Raw genomic sequence first — 13,649 nt, 5'->3', positions numbered from 1 at the left:
AGTCCACTCTGGGCGCCTTCTACCTTGTTCAGGTCCCAGAGACCCAGTCCCCAATCCTGGAGGAAGACTTTCCAGAATTAATTGCTCCCATCCCAAGGGGCCTGGGTAAGCCCGCCTGGTCCCAGGAACATTAACCAGAAACATTCTCTGGGAATTGGGAAAGGACACCGCCGCGGTGGGCAGAGTGTAAAGGAGGGCCCGCTTTAAGTTTCAGCTCAAATATTTGGGAGATCAGGGTCCCAGAGATAATCTTCCAGTAGGGTCCAGAAGCCCAGGCTCAAGTACTGGGCGACCCAGATCCCGCTGCTTCTCCATCGGGACCTCAGTTTCCCTCATCTGTAAAATGGGGCTGGAAAAGTGAGAAAATGGACCTGGGAAAACTGATTCTTGGAATCTTTTCGTTATTGGTAATACCGGTTTAGCCTCCTTCCCGAGGAGCCCAAGGCAGCCCTTGCCTCCACTAGCGACCTTGCACCGTGTCCTCCCACTCTCTCTGTTCTTGAGTCTCGGGTCCCTTTCCACGCCGGTGAGGGTGCACTAGTAGAGCAGGAGGCGCGACCCAGAAGCTCTCTAGGCCGCGCCTCCAGACCTCCCATTGGCTGTTTTTGAACGTCTGAGACCGCCCCCCAAGATGGGGGTGGGATGCGCCGCGGCGTCTCTATAAAAGTCGGGCGGTGGGGCTTGCATCTACCTTTCTACAGCAGTCTTTTTACCGTTTCAACTTCATCCCGTACTCCCGTCGTCCGCCTCCTCCGTCCGCTTCACCTTCTCTCACCCAGACGCCAGTATCATGAAGGTCGCCAGTGGCAGCGCCGCGGCCGCCGCGGGCCCCAGCTGCGCGCTGAAGGCGGGCAAGACTGCGGGCGGTGCGGGCGAGGTCGTGCGCTGCCTGTCCGAGCAGAGCGTGGCCATCTCGCGCTGCGCCGGCGGCCCCGGGGCGCGCCTGCCCGCCCTGCTAGACGAGCAGCAGGTGAACGTGCTACTCTACGACATGAACGGCTGCTACTCGCGCCTCAAGGAGCTGGTGCCCACCCTGCCCCAGAACCGCAAGGTGAGCAGGGTGGAGATCCTCCAGCACGTCATCGACTACATCTGGGACCTGGAGTTGGAGCTGAACTCGGAATCCCAAGTCGGGACCCCCGGGGGCCGGGGACTCCCCGCCCGGGCTCCGCTCAGCTCCCTTAACGACGAAATCAGCGCCCTGGCGGCAGAGGTGAGGTCCGAGTTGGAGTACGAGATCATTTTCCTTCTACGGATGGGGAAACTGAGGCCCAGAGAGGGAGGGGTTACTTGACCCTATGTCCGCCCCATCCTTTCGGGCACCTAGCTGCTCAAGGATGCCCAAGGAGATTGGAAAAGGTGCTGCCTCCTCGTGTTTCCTGGGGAAGAGGGGCTTGCAGCCCTGTTCCCTCCAACCTGCCCGTCTCACTTCTCTCTCCGTTTCATCACAGGCGGCGTGCGTTCCAGCGGACGATCGCATCTTGTGTCGCTGAAGCGCCGCCCTCAGGGACCGGCGGACCCCAGCCCTTCAAGGGGCGAGAGGAATAACTGTTCTCTGGTCCTTCCAAAGCGCCTCGCCGGAGCTGGGGAGGAACAAGACAGATCGGCGGCCATTGGGCGCTTGCTGGATCCAGCCAGGGGCTGGGGGACTGACAGGGCAGGCTGACCCTCCCTCCTCGCCCACCAACCACCAGAGACTTGGGGGAGTCCCCCCGTGTGTTTCTATTTTTTGAAAAGCAGACATTTTAAAAAATGGTCACGTTTGGTGCTTCTCAGATTTCTGAGGAAATTAATTGCTTTGTATTGTATATTACAATGATCACCGACTGAGAATATTGTTTTACAATAGTTCTGTGGGTTTTTTTTTTTTTGGTTGTTGTTATTAAACAAATACTTTCGATGGTGAAGTTGCAGTGACTTCTTGGATTGAGGGGAGGGGTCTGGGCTGGGGTGACCCCTGACCCGTTTCGCAGCTGCTGCTAGGGGGAGGGGACTGGAAGGCCACATCTGGACTGTTGCTTTTACTGACCTGAAATGAGTGTTTCCGGTGTCTTTAAAGTCTATTCTTTCCCCCCATCCCTGGCCATTTCCCCGCTCTCTAGTGTCATAAAATTAAATACTTTAGACTTTTAGGGTTTCTCAAAGTGGTCATTGGCTCATATGGGTCACCTGGGGGGGGTTGTTAAATGCAGATCAACCTGCCAAGGCCCCCTCTGGGTTGAAGAGTATTCAACAAGTCAGTTACATTGGAGAACCAGGTCACCGGACCACCTGCATCTTGGCCGAAATGGGTGAAGCGAGACCCACAGGAAAGGGACTTACTTTCCCAGAACCTCAGCTTGTCAGGGGCAGGACTTCCATCTTGCCCCATTCCCCTGTAGGAGGTGCCTCCCCCACGGGCTCCAGGCTTGTCCAAGTGGGTGAGCAAGTTGGCAGGGCCAGCCTGGGCACAGCTGCTGGGCCACCTGCTCTGGGTCTGGACTCGGCCCCCTCACCCTGGCCTGGCTATGCCAGCAGCTCACAGAACTTCTCTCTCCCCCAGGGCTCCTGTGTGGGCTCTGAGGAGGAGTGGGCTAGTCAGTCTGCAGCTCCTGAGCAGGAAAAAGGTGTCATTGACAAGGACCTATCTGCCTGGACATGTGTGAAAGTTTGTACTCATGGGGGAGTGCATATGAGTGTCTGGACCTGTGTGTGTGACATGAGTGAACTGGTAGTTATCCTGTGGGGCTGGGTCATCTGTTGGTGTGCAGGCCTGGGGGTGTGGGTGAGGATACACATGGGGATGTGTGCAGAAGGGCAAATGTGAGCACATGTGTTCTGCAAGATAAGTGAGCAAACTCCAGCTGTTTGGGCTGGTATGCTCTGCTGAAATGCACTGTGCAGCTCTTGGCCTGGCTCTGGCTTGATGGATGGGTTTGTGTGTCTGGGGGCTGCAGAACTGCACTGGGTTTCTAAGTAGATGTCTGTAGATTTGCTGGCATTCCTGGGTCTCTGCTGGTCTGGGAGTGGGGGTGGGGTGGTAGGTTTATTCAGGCAAACCCTTCCTAAAAAGTTCAAGTACCACCTTTCCAGGCAGTTGTTAAGCCCTTGGGGACACCAAACCTTAAGTATCCCTACCAGGCAGTTGCCAGGTATTACACAGGTAGAAACTGAGCCCCAGAAAAGGCAAAGAACTTGTCCCAGAGAGTGTAAGGACTGTTAATATATTTTGTCAATAAATAAAATAGAATAAAATAAATAGCACCAAGCACCACGCGCCTCACTACTCTAAACCCTTTACATAAAGGATTTCATGGATCTCTGTGGGGCTAAGGGCAGGATTCTGAATAATAATAATAATAAAGACTATCAACTATTGAGCACTAACAATAAGCCAGATATCAACCCCCTCCCCAGCACATTCTAGACTTTATCAAAGAGCCCAGTATTTGGAGGTAAATCGTGTCCTTCACTACTGCCCACTCAACTCTCCACCGGCTACTGTTTTGTAGCATTAACTTCACAGAATTGTTGTAGAGAATAAATGAAATAGAGCACTTAGCACGTAGTGTTTGCTAGCTATAAGTTATTATTAACTGTCCCCTGAATGTCCTTGCAGTGTCCTCAGAGGCACACGTGTGCCCCACTCCCTCCCGCGTGCCCCCCCCCCGCCTACCAGCCCACCCACCGGGCCGTGGGCGTGTCCCCGCGAGTACTCTCCCACGGCACGACCCTTTTCCAGGAGAGGAAGGGGCTGTGCCGGAGGGGTGGGGGCCCGGGTCACCTCCCCCGCAGTGCAGGCACACTCTGGCTTCCACGTTTCCCTCTTTTCCCCTTTGGCCCGGGCCCAGCCCATCTGGAGGCCGGCTCGGCGGCGGCCTGGGAGCGTTTCCATCAGCTGGGCCCGAGGAATGCGGAGCTATTTAACCTGAGCATCCCCAGGTGTACGGAGGCGCCTGGCTGTCTGGGGCCCGCCGCCTTTGGCACGGCCGCGCTAGACAAACAGCGCGCCGCCCCCGCCCTGCCCCTCCGCCCGCAGCTGCAGCCGGGCCTGGGAACGGGCGGGCGCCGGCGGCTTGCATAAGAGGCTCGCGCTCCGCGGAGGGAGGGGCGAGCGGGGGACGGGGGCCGCCGGGGGCTGTGAGAGCAAGAGTGTGTGTGTGCACGTGTGTGCGTGCGTGTGCGCAGCGCGCAAAACCCTGCTGCGAGTGTGTGTGTGTGTACAGCACTCAAAACCCTGCTCTCTGCGTGTGTTTGTGTGTGTGTGTGTGTGTGTGTGTGTGTGTGTGTGTGTGTGTAGCACACAAAACCCTGCTTCTTTGGGCCGCCGCTGGGGAAATCATTAACTCCTTAACCCTGCCAGACAGGGGGCAGGAGCTGGGCGGGGGGTGTGTGTGGGGAGACGGCAGAGAAAAACCAGGACAAAGTTCCTTGGGCATTGGACCCTGCCTCTCCAGGGCTTTGGGGCCCAAGAGCTGAAGGATTTTTTTCCTTAACAAACACTTCTAGAGCGCTTATTCTGTGCCGGGTAGTATACTAAACTCAAACTTAATTTGGTTAATCCTCCTCACAGCTGTAAGGGGGCAATGCTATCATATGCTCATTTTAATAATAGCAACAACAGCAGCACAACAGTAAAGGTAAGATAACATTTTAGTAGGGAGGCTGGTAGAACACAGCCTCTGAATCAGCCTTGATGCTCCTCACTTCGCCTGTCTGAGTCTCCATTTTCTCATCTGGGAAATGGGCTCCAGAACCTCAGCCTCAAGGATCAATTGAAGGGTTGTGAATGGAAAGCTTGGCACCAGGACTGGCTCAGTGTAGACACTCGGTATATGTTGGTATAAAATGTTTTGTGCCCTCACTAAGGGGATTGTCTCATGAGCCCTATCCGGTGTGTAAACCCACTGATATTCCTACTTTTCAGATGAGAAAAGGAAGACATCAGAGAAGTGACCCACCCAAGGCCACACAGGGACTGACTTAGAACTTTCTGGAAACTAGGCTTCTGAGGGGCTTCACGTTCCCACAGAACATCCAATTGAGCTTTTTTTTTTTCTTTTTAAATAGGAATGAATTTTTTTAAATCAGTTTTTGTTTTTTAATGTATTTTTTATTTTTATTTTATTTTATTTTTTTTTCGGTACGCGGGCCTCTCACTGCCGTGGCCTCTCCCGTTGCGGAGCACAGGCTCCGGATGCGCAGGCTCAGTGGCTATGGCTTCACGGGCCCAGCCGCTCCACAGCATGTGGGATCTTTCTGGACCGGGGCACGAACCTGTGTCCCCTGCATCGGCAGGTGGACTCCCAACCACTGCGCCACCAAGGAAGCCCTATTTTTTTTATTTTTGACTGCGTTGGGTCTTCGTTGCTGCACGCGGGCTTTCTCTAGTTGTGGCGAGGGGGGGCTACTCTTCATTGCAGTGCGTGGGCTTCTCATGACAGTGGCTTCTCTTGTTGCGGAGCATGGGCTCTAGGCATGTGGACTTCCGTAGTTGTGGCACGTGGGCTCAGTAGTTGTGGCTCTCGGGCTCTGGAACGCATGCTCAGTAGTTGTGGCGCCCGGGCTTAGTTGCTCCGTGGCACCCAATTTAGCTTTTTCATCTTATTTCCAATTGAAATCACACCGGGTCATTATATATTTTTGTTTTAAACACATAAACTGGAAAAACGCAAGACATAATGCATATCACAATTTTTGCAACTCATGTTTTGGCATTTCTTAATTTAAAAAAATCTAACGAGAGCCTTGAAAGATGGAAATGGCCCAGGCTCTCTCTTCGTCTAAGAGGTCGTGGGCCAGGTCCAATGTGACCTGGTTCTGAGAAGACAGGTCCCACAGTGGGGCACAGGTCTTGAACCAGGTAGTGACCAACCAAACTGTGGACACGTCTGCTTGGGTCCTGGTGGCTAGGGATCATTAGGCCCTGGCCTCTGGATGCACATGCCCCCTCCACAGAGGTCAAGGGGGTTTCATGCGCAAACACCAACCTTACACCTGCCAATTTGAGTCACCCAGACCTCAAAGTGCCCCTGGAGCTGCCTCCCAGCCCCGCAACATTGCCTCCTGAGCCTAAGACTCAGGGGTAAAACCTTTCCTCACACCATCTACTCTTATTGAGTCCCAGGGACTGCACACAGGGAGGGCTCCCGGCTGTCCAGGTCACACACTGCAAGGCTTTCCATTGACAGTTGGGCCTGGGAGTCCAGCCTGACTGCCAGAGGGAAAGGTGAGTCATGGCCCAGCCAGGGTCCCGGCGCTTTCCCGGAAAGGGAAGGGAACGGAAGAGAGGAAATCAAAAGGCCTGGAGGCGCACAAGGCGGTGGGGCGTTCTTATCTTCCCCGGACCGCCCTGGCTGGCGCTTCCTGCCCCCACTCTTGCAAAATGGATTTCCCAGCGCTGCCCCCAAGAGGGGCACCGCGGGCCGTACAGGGTTGCATCAGGGCCTTGTGCAAGGCATAGCTGGCGGGGAGGGCGATGCTGCAGGCCAAGAGGGGGCAAGGGAAGGGGGACTCGGCTTCTAGGTCCAGTGCCACTTCTGATTGGCACTTGCCACCTCCCTGGCCTTCAGCATCCTCAGCTTTAAAATAGGTGTTACAGCCACTGTTCTGAGGTTTCAGTGACATCATCCCCGTCCCATCCACTCCTCAAGCCTCACCCAAGCCAGGCCATTGTCATCTCTACCTGGAAAACTGTACCAGCCCCAACTGGTTCATTCAACAAACATGTTGGCCCTTGAACAATGTGGTTTTGACCTGCACGGAGTCCACTTATAAACGGATTTTTTTCAATAGTAAACACTACAGCAGGGGTCCCCAACACCCGGCCCGCAGACCGGTACCTGTCCTGGGCCTGTTAGGAACCGGGCCGCTCAGCAGGAGGTGAGCGGCGGGCGCGAGCCAGCGAAACTTCATCTGCAGCTCCCCACGCTCGCATTACCGCCTGAACCATCCCCCCGCCCCTCCCCGGTCCGTGGAAGAATTGTCTTCCACGAAACCGGTCCCTGGTGCCGAAAATGTTGGGGACCGCTGCACTACAGGACTACAAGATCGGGGGGTGGCTGAAACCAATGATGCAGAACCACGGATGCGGAATCCCCGATAAGGAGAGCTGAGTATAAACTACACGAGGATCTTCACTGCGTCGGGTCCCTAACCCACGCGTTGTTCAAGGGTCAACCGTAGTCACAAAGTTTCTACCTGTGCTAGGAGCGGGTTGCAGGAGCTAAGAATTTAGATAAAAATCCTTGCCCTATTGGAATTTACGTTCCTAGTGGAAGAAGACAGACAGTAAATAAATATGCATAAGCATAATCAGAGGTGGATTCACCCTGAAATGACTGAAGCTTACATTTCAAGTCTTCACCTCTGGAAGGAGTCCTAGCAATGAGTTATGTGGGGTTTTGTTTGTTTGTTTGCTTTGTATGGGTGTATTTTTGTAAAATTTGCAAGATGTTGTGCCTAGATTGCAAAAATCTAGGCCCACAAAACCTAGATTCTCTCCTGTGTATGCAGAGGGCGTGCAACAGGATCCAAGCTTGAAGACAAAGCTGCTGGAGGCGGAGCAGAATCACGTCTACTCGGTTGTTCATGTTTTCAGCTTGAGACCCCGATCTCTGAGCGGCAGAGAAGAGCTGAGTGGATCAGCGCGCTCCAGCACAGCTGAACTCACTCAGCTCACAGCAAACCTGGGCGCCCTGCCCGCTCCGCCCTTTCTCGGACCACTGACCCCCCTTGCCGGGAAGACCCGGAACTGCGCCAGCGCCGGCGAGAAACCAGGCCTGGTTCCCGAGGGCGGCGAAGGCTGGTGCCTTGGCGGCCTCTGGCGGCCTCTCTGGGAACTGCAGCCAGAGCTATGATTTCTGTGTCTGGTATGTGACTGTGTCTGTGTGCATGTACACAGCAGGAGACGAATCCAGAAATCTCCACCCAGCTCCTGCTCTGATCAGGGCCTTAGTTACTCTTTCCCCCATTCTTTCATACTCTTCCTTCTTCCTTGCTGTGTGACAGCCCCCTCTGAGCCCCATTACCTCATCCACAAGAGGAGGAGATCTTAGGCAAATTCTTGAAATTTTTTAAAATTGTGAAATGGGGCTTCCCTGGTGGCGCAGTGGTTGGGAGTCCGCCTGCCGATGCAGGGGATACGGGTTCGTGCCCCGGTCTGGGAAGATCCCACATGCCATGGAGCGGCTGGGCCCGTGAGCCATGGCCGCTGAGCCTGCGTGTCCGAAGCCTGTGCTCCGCAACGGGAGAGGCCACAACAGTGAGAGGCCCGCGTACCGCAAAAAAAAAAAAAAAAAAAAAAAAAAAATTGTGAAATGTATTATACATACAAAAGGGTACATATCACGAATGCATATAGTTTAAAGACAATAATAAAATAAACACTTAAGTTTCAGCCACCCTGCTTAAGAAATAGAATATTAAATCTTTTGGTGCCCCTCTGGATAAAATCCCCACTCTCCCTGTAAAGACATTACGACTATTCAGAACTTTGTGTTATTTAATCATTTGTCTTTCTTTTATTTTTTTCCACATATGTACCAGCATGCATCCTTAAATAATCTATTGCTTGGGGATTCCCTTGTGGCGCAGTGGTTGAGAGTCTGCCTGCCGATGCAGGGGACGCGGGTTTGTGCCCCAGTCCGAGAAGATCCCACATGCAGTGGAGCGGCTGGGCCCATGAGCCATGGCCGCTGAGCCTGCGCATCCGGAGCCTGTGCTCCGCAATGGGAGAGGCCACAACAGTGAGAGGCCCGCATAACGCAAAACAACAACAGCAACAACAAAAACTATTGCTTAATTTTACCTGGTTTTGTCTCTTATAGAATCATACTAAAAAATAAATAAATAGAATCATACTGTGTGTAGTTTTCTGACACTTGTTTTTCTCATGCAATATGAATTACACTAGAGCCATCCACAATGATGTGTGTAGCCTTAGTTCACTCACTTTTCACTGCGTGTAGTATTCTACAATGTGATTTTTTTTTTTTTTGGCCGTGCTGCTCCTCATGCAAGATCTTAGTTCCCCAACCAGGGATCGAACCCACAACCCCTGCAGTGGAAGCGGGGAGTCTTAATCACTGGACTGCCAAGGAAGTCCCTATAATGTGATTTATTTACCCAATCCTCTGTTGCTGGACCTTCGGGTTGTTGCACTGTTTTTGCTGTTATCAGCAGGGCTGCTCTGAATGTCCTTGTGCATATCTCCCAGTGAAGATGTGTGTGAAGGAGTGAGATGGCTGCATCACAGGGCATACACAGTTTAAATGTTACTAGGTTGGACTGGAGTCTATTCTGATTAAACAGAGGGGTCAGAACTGGGAAGTCCCTTACATACCACTTAACCCAACACACTCACTGTAGAGATAAGAAAAGGAAAACGCAGAGAAGTTAAGTGACTTGCCCAGAGTCCCCAGCCTTGACCTCCCCATTTTGAGGATTAGCAAGACTATTTCATTGTTAAAATTGTCTTCTGGGCTGGTTTTAGAATTCTGGACAAAGTAGAAACAAGGACACTCCTTGGAAAGCATGCCACGGACACAGACACACACACACACACACACATTCACTCCATCTCCAAGTCCTGTCAATTCTAACCCCCTAAATGTATCCCAAATGCATGCATTTCTGCCCATCCCCCTGGCTTCCATTACCTCGCACCTGGACATTGCAGTAGCCTCCTCACTGGTCTCCCTGCTTCTAGCATTGTCCCCCCCACATTCTCCACATGGCAGCCAGAGGGATCTTTCTAAAATGTAGGCAGAACATATCACTTGCCTGCTTAAGAGTCTCCTGCACCTTCCAGTTGCTCTTAGAATACAATCCTAATTCTGTACCACAGCTCACAAGGCACAGTAAGGCCTGGCTCCTGCCTGTGTCCTCCCACTCACCTGCACTCACCTCACTGCTCTCCTGTCACTTTGGTCACTTTCCAATTACTCTTCCCTGACTGGGAGGCCTTTGCATGTGCTGTGCCTGTTGCCTGAAATTCTATGCCCCACAAATATTCTTGTCATTCAGGTCTCAGCCCAAATGTTCCATCAGAAGGGTCTTCCTGACCATAACATCTCCTTTCTTTAAAAAAAAAAAATTATTTATTTGTTTATTTGGCTGTGCCAGGTCTTAAGTTGCAGCATGCATGCGGGATCTAGTTCCCTGACCAGGGATCGAATGCAGGCCCCCTGCATTGGGAGCACAGAGTCTTAACCACTGGACCACCAGGGAAGTCCCACCATCTCCCTTCTTTCTTCCTTTTTTTTTGGCCGCTCCGCTTGTGGGATCTTTGTTCCCTGACCAGGAACTGAACCCGGGCTCTTGGCAGTGAAAGCGCAGAGTCCTAACCACTGGACCACCAGGGAATTCCCACCATCTCCTTTCATTCCCTGCCTTTCACCCTGTTGTCTGTTTCCTTCCTAGCACCATTCACATCTGTAATTGTCCTTGGGGAAATCTGCTTAACCTCTCTGGACTCATTGCACTTAGAACAACTCATTATCCTTGTGGCAGTTTTCTTAAATGGCCACAATTATTCCTTCCATTGAAAGGTGGGTCTATGTCCCCTCCCTGTGAACCTGGATGGGTTTCTGTGACTGCTTTGACCAATAGTTTACAGCAATCGATGCTACATGACTTCCAAGGCTAGATTAGGAAAGGGCATTCAGCCTCCGTCTGGTTTTCCTGGGGCACTCACGCTGGAGGAAGCAGCAGCCAGGTAAGCCTGCCATGAGACCATCCGGCTGGCAAGGCCATGGGCAGGCACTCCCGATGACACTGCCAGCTGAGCTCAGCCATCCAGTCATTCAAGTCTACATGAAGCTATCTTGGATCCTCTGGACTAACCCATCTGTCAGCTGAATCCTACTGAGTGACCACAGTTGACGCCACAGGGAGCAGAAGAATTGCCCAACCAAGTCCTTCCTGAATTCCTGATCCATAGAATCTGTAAGGTATAATAAAATGGCTGTTGTCTTTTAAGACACAAAGTTTTGGAGTAATTGTTACCAAACAATATAAAACCAAAACAATCTTGTGTGTTTGTTCCCTTGTTTATTGTGACTCCTTTCTCTAGGACGGGGGCTCCATGGGCTGCTTTGTTCTCTGCTGTATGACCTCTGTCCAGCACAAAGCCTGGCATACAATTGGTGCTCAGTAAATACTTGGTGAATGAAAGACAGCGTGGATGAATAGAGGTACTCACACTATACTCCGCTCCAGCTCCATTCACCCTGCTGGATGGGGTTTTGGGGACAATCCTGCAGATACCTTGGCATTGGGAAGAGGGGCACCCAAGTTCATGCCATCCCCTGGCAGCCCAGTCCCTAGCTCTGGAAGTGGGTACTGAGAGTTGCTTTGATCACCAAAGCCCACTGGGGCATCAGGGCCCCTCCAGTAAGTGCCCACCTGCCATGACCTCTCTTCTATGGTCCAGCCTCTGGGCTTTGCATAAGTTCCTTCCAATGATGTTTTTCAAGTCTCCTTTATCTGAAGTCACTTCCTCCAGAAAGCTGGTCCAGTTTGGGAACTTTCCCAGGCTCTTTACCTGACCTCTGGAAACAAGTCCCCTCAACTGCTTCTTTTTTTTTTTTTTTTTAAATAATTATTTAGTTTTTTGGTTGTGCCAGGTCTTAGTTGTGGCACATGGGCTCCTTAGTTGTGGCATACGATCTCTTAGTTGCGGCATGCATGTGGGATCTAGTTCCCTGACCAAGGATCGAAACCAGACCCCCTGCATTGGGAGCGTAGAGTCTTATCCACTGCGCCACGATGGAAGTCCCTCAACTGCTTCTTGATCACAGACAATTCCAGGGATTTCTCTAAGATCATACCTGCTCAGTGCCTGCAGAACACCTCTTTGCCCTATACTGTTATCTCCCAACAAGGACACACAGCCCTCTCTCCTGCAGTTCAGTCCCCTGACAAGGACTGCCCCATCCCAAGATACATATGTGTCAAGCCCTCTGCTAGGTGTTTTGCTGCCAGTATCTCATTTCAACACCTCCACAACCCAGTGAGGTCAGATTCATAATTATCTCACTTTATAAATAAGAAAGCTGAGGTTCCAAGAGGAAAAATAAGTTCCAGGTACATGGCTGGCAAGTAATCTTCTGGGATCCAATTCATCATCGTCATCATTATGATTGTAATTTCTTAAAGTACTGACTGTAAAGGTAACAATCCACTAAAGGACGCTAAATTCATTGGGTCAGACTTTAAGCAGAAACAGGATATTTTCACAGTTTCAAAGTATCCCACTTAATGTATTTTAAAATTACAAAGAGTAAAATATTAATTTTAATATCAATCCAGCAGACACCACCCTTAACAAGGGATCAAGGTGACATCACCAGTTATACATATCAACCTCATGAAGTCTTGGGCATAGGTCACTTCTGTGGTGTTTTCCCCCAAAACTGCGTAACCTCAATTTGATCATAAGAAAACCTACGACGAACCCAAATTGACGGACAGTCTGCAAAAGAGCTGGCTAGTATTCTTCAAATGTGTCAAGATCATGAAAAAGATGGAAGGACAGAGGAACTGTCCAAATTGGAGGGGACTAAGGAGACATGACAACCGAATGTGATGTGGGATCCTTCCTGGACTGGATCCCAGAACAGAAAAAGGACATTAATAGGCAAACTGATGAAACCCAACTAACTTCTGTTGTTAGAACTTTAGTTAATAGTAATATCCAAGGTTAATTTCTTAGTTCTGATAAGGGTTCTATCATTATGTAAGATGTTGGCAAAAGGGAAAGCTGGGCATAGGACATACAGGAACTCTGTACTAGTTTTGCAACTTCTGTAAGTCTAAAATTACCTCAAAAGAAAGAAAAAAACATTAAAATAAAAAAGAGAGAGAATGAAGGCTAAGCTAAAGTAAGCCTCCTACAGCCCAACTCTCTCACTGGTTACAGCTAAAAACCCTGGACAAATACAAAAAGCAACTACTTAAGAAAGCCATGCTCTGGTGGTGCAGTGGTTAAGAATCTGCCTGCCAATGCAGGGAGACACAGGTTCGAGTCCTGGTCCAGGAGGATGCCACATGCTGCGGAGCAACAAAGCCCATGCGCCACAACTACTGAGCCCATGTGCCTACAGCCTGTGCTCCACAACAAGAGAAGCCACTGCAATGAGAAGCCTGTGCACCGTAACGAAGAGTAGCCCCCGCTCACCGCAACTAGAGAAAGCCAGCGTGCAGCAACAAAGGCCCAACACAGCCAAAAATAAATAAATAAATAAATAAGAAAGAACACTGTAAAGTAAATAATAGAGAGCAGATTGGAGTGAAAAGTCAAAATATGAAGAACAACCCACACAGCAGTAGTGAGTTTCCTGGTAGATGTTCTTCCTGTATCTTCTTACTTAGACCCAGGGTACTCTGAGTTCAGGAAACTTCACACCCGACATGAGCAGCAAAAACTCCCATAGAGAAGCCCAACATTCTGGCCAGAGAACGGGGAAAGTAGACCTCCGGAAGCTGGAGAGTGTGAGGAATTCCTTGGTATTATTATTTTTATTTAATTTAAAATATATATATTTATTTGTTTTATTTATTTATTTTTGGCTGTGTTGGGTCTTTGTTGCGGTGTGCAGGCTTCTCATTGCGGTGGCTTCTCTTGCTGCAAAGCATGGGCTGTAGGGGTGCGGGCTTCAGTAGTTGCA

At 50.8% G+C, this 13,649-nt stretch overlaps 1 protein-coding gene across 1 annotated transcript; it reads left to right on the top strand.

The window, feature by feature from the left end:
* The first annotated feature begins 678 nt into the window (after positions 1–678).
* Positions 679–1,899, top strand: ID1 (inhibitor of DNA binding 1). The gene is made up of 2 exons (XM_060078034.1): positions 679–1,213; positions 1,452–1,899. Exons 1-2 carry the CDS (start codon positions 791–793, stop codon positions 1,491–1,493), a joined length of 465 nt encoding a protein of 154 aa, XP_059934017.1. The 5' UTR covers positions 679–790; the 3' UTR covers positions 1,494–1,899.
* The last annotated feature ends 11,750 nt before the right edge of the window (positions 1,900–13,649 follow it).

The sequence above is a fragment of the Mesoplodon densirostris genome, chromosome 16 (genome assembly GCF_025265405.1).
Source record: "Mesoplodon densirostris isolate mMesDen1 chromosome 16, mMesDen1 primary haplotype, whole genome shotgun sequence".
In the NCBI taxonomy this organism is placed as follows: Eukaryota; Metazoa; Chordata; class Mammalia; order Artiodactyla; family Ziphiidae; genus Mesoplodon; species Mesoplodon densirostris.
The sequence above is the reverse complement of the archived record's forward strand: the minus strand, read 5'-3'. Positions and strand labels throughout refer to the sequence as shown.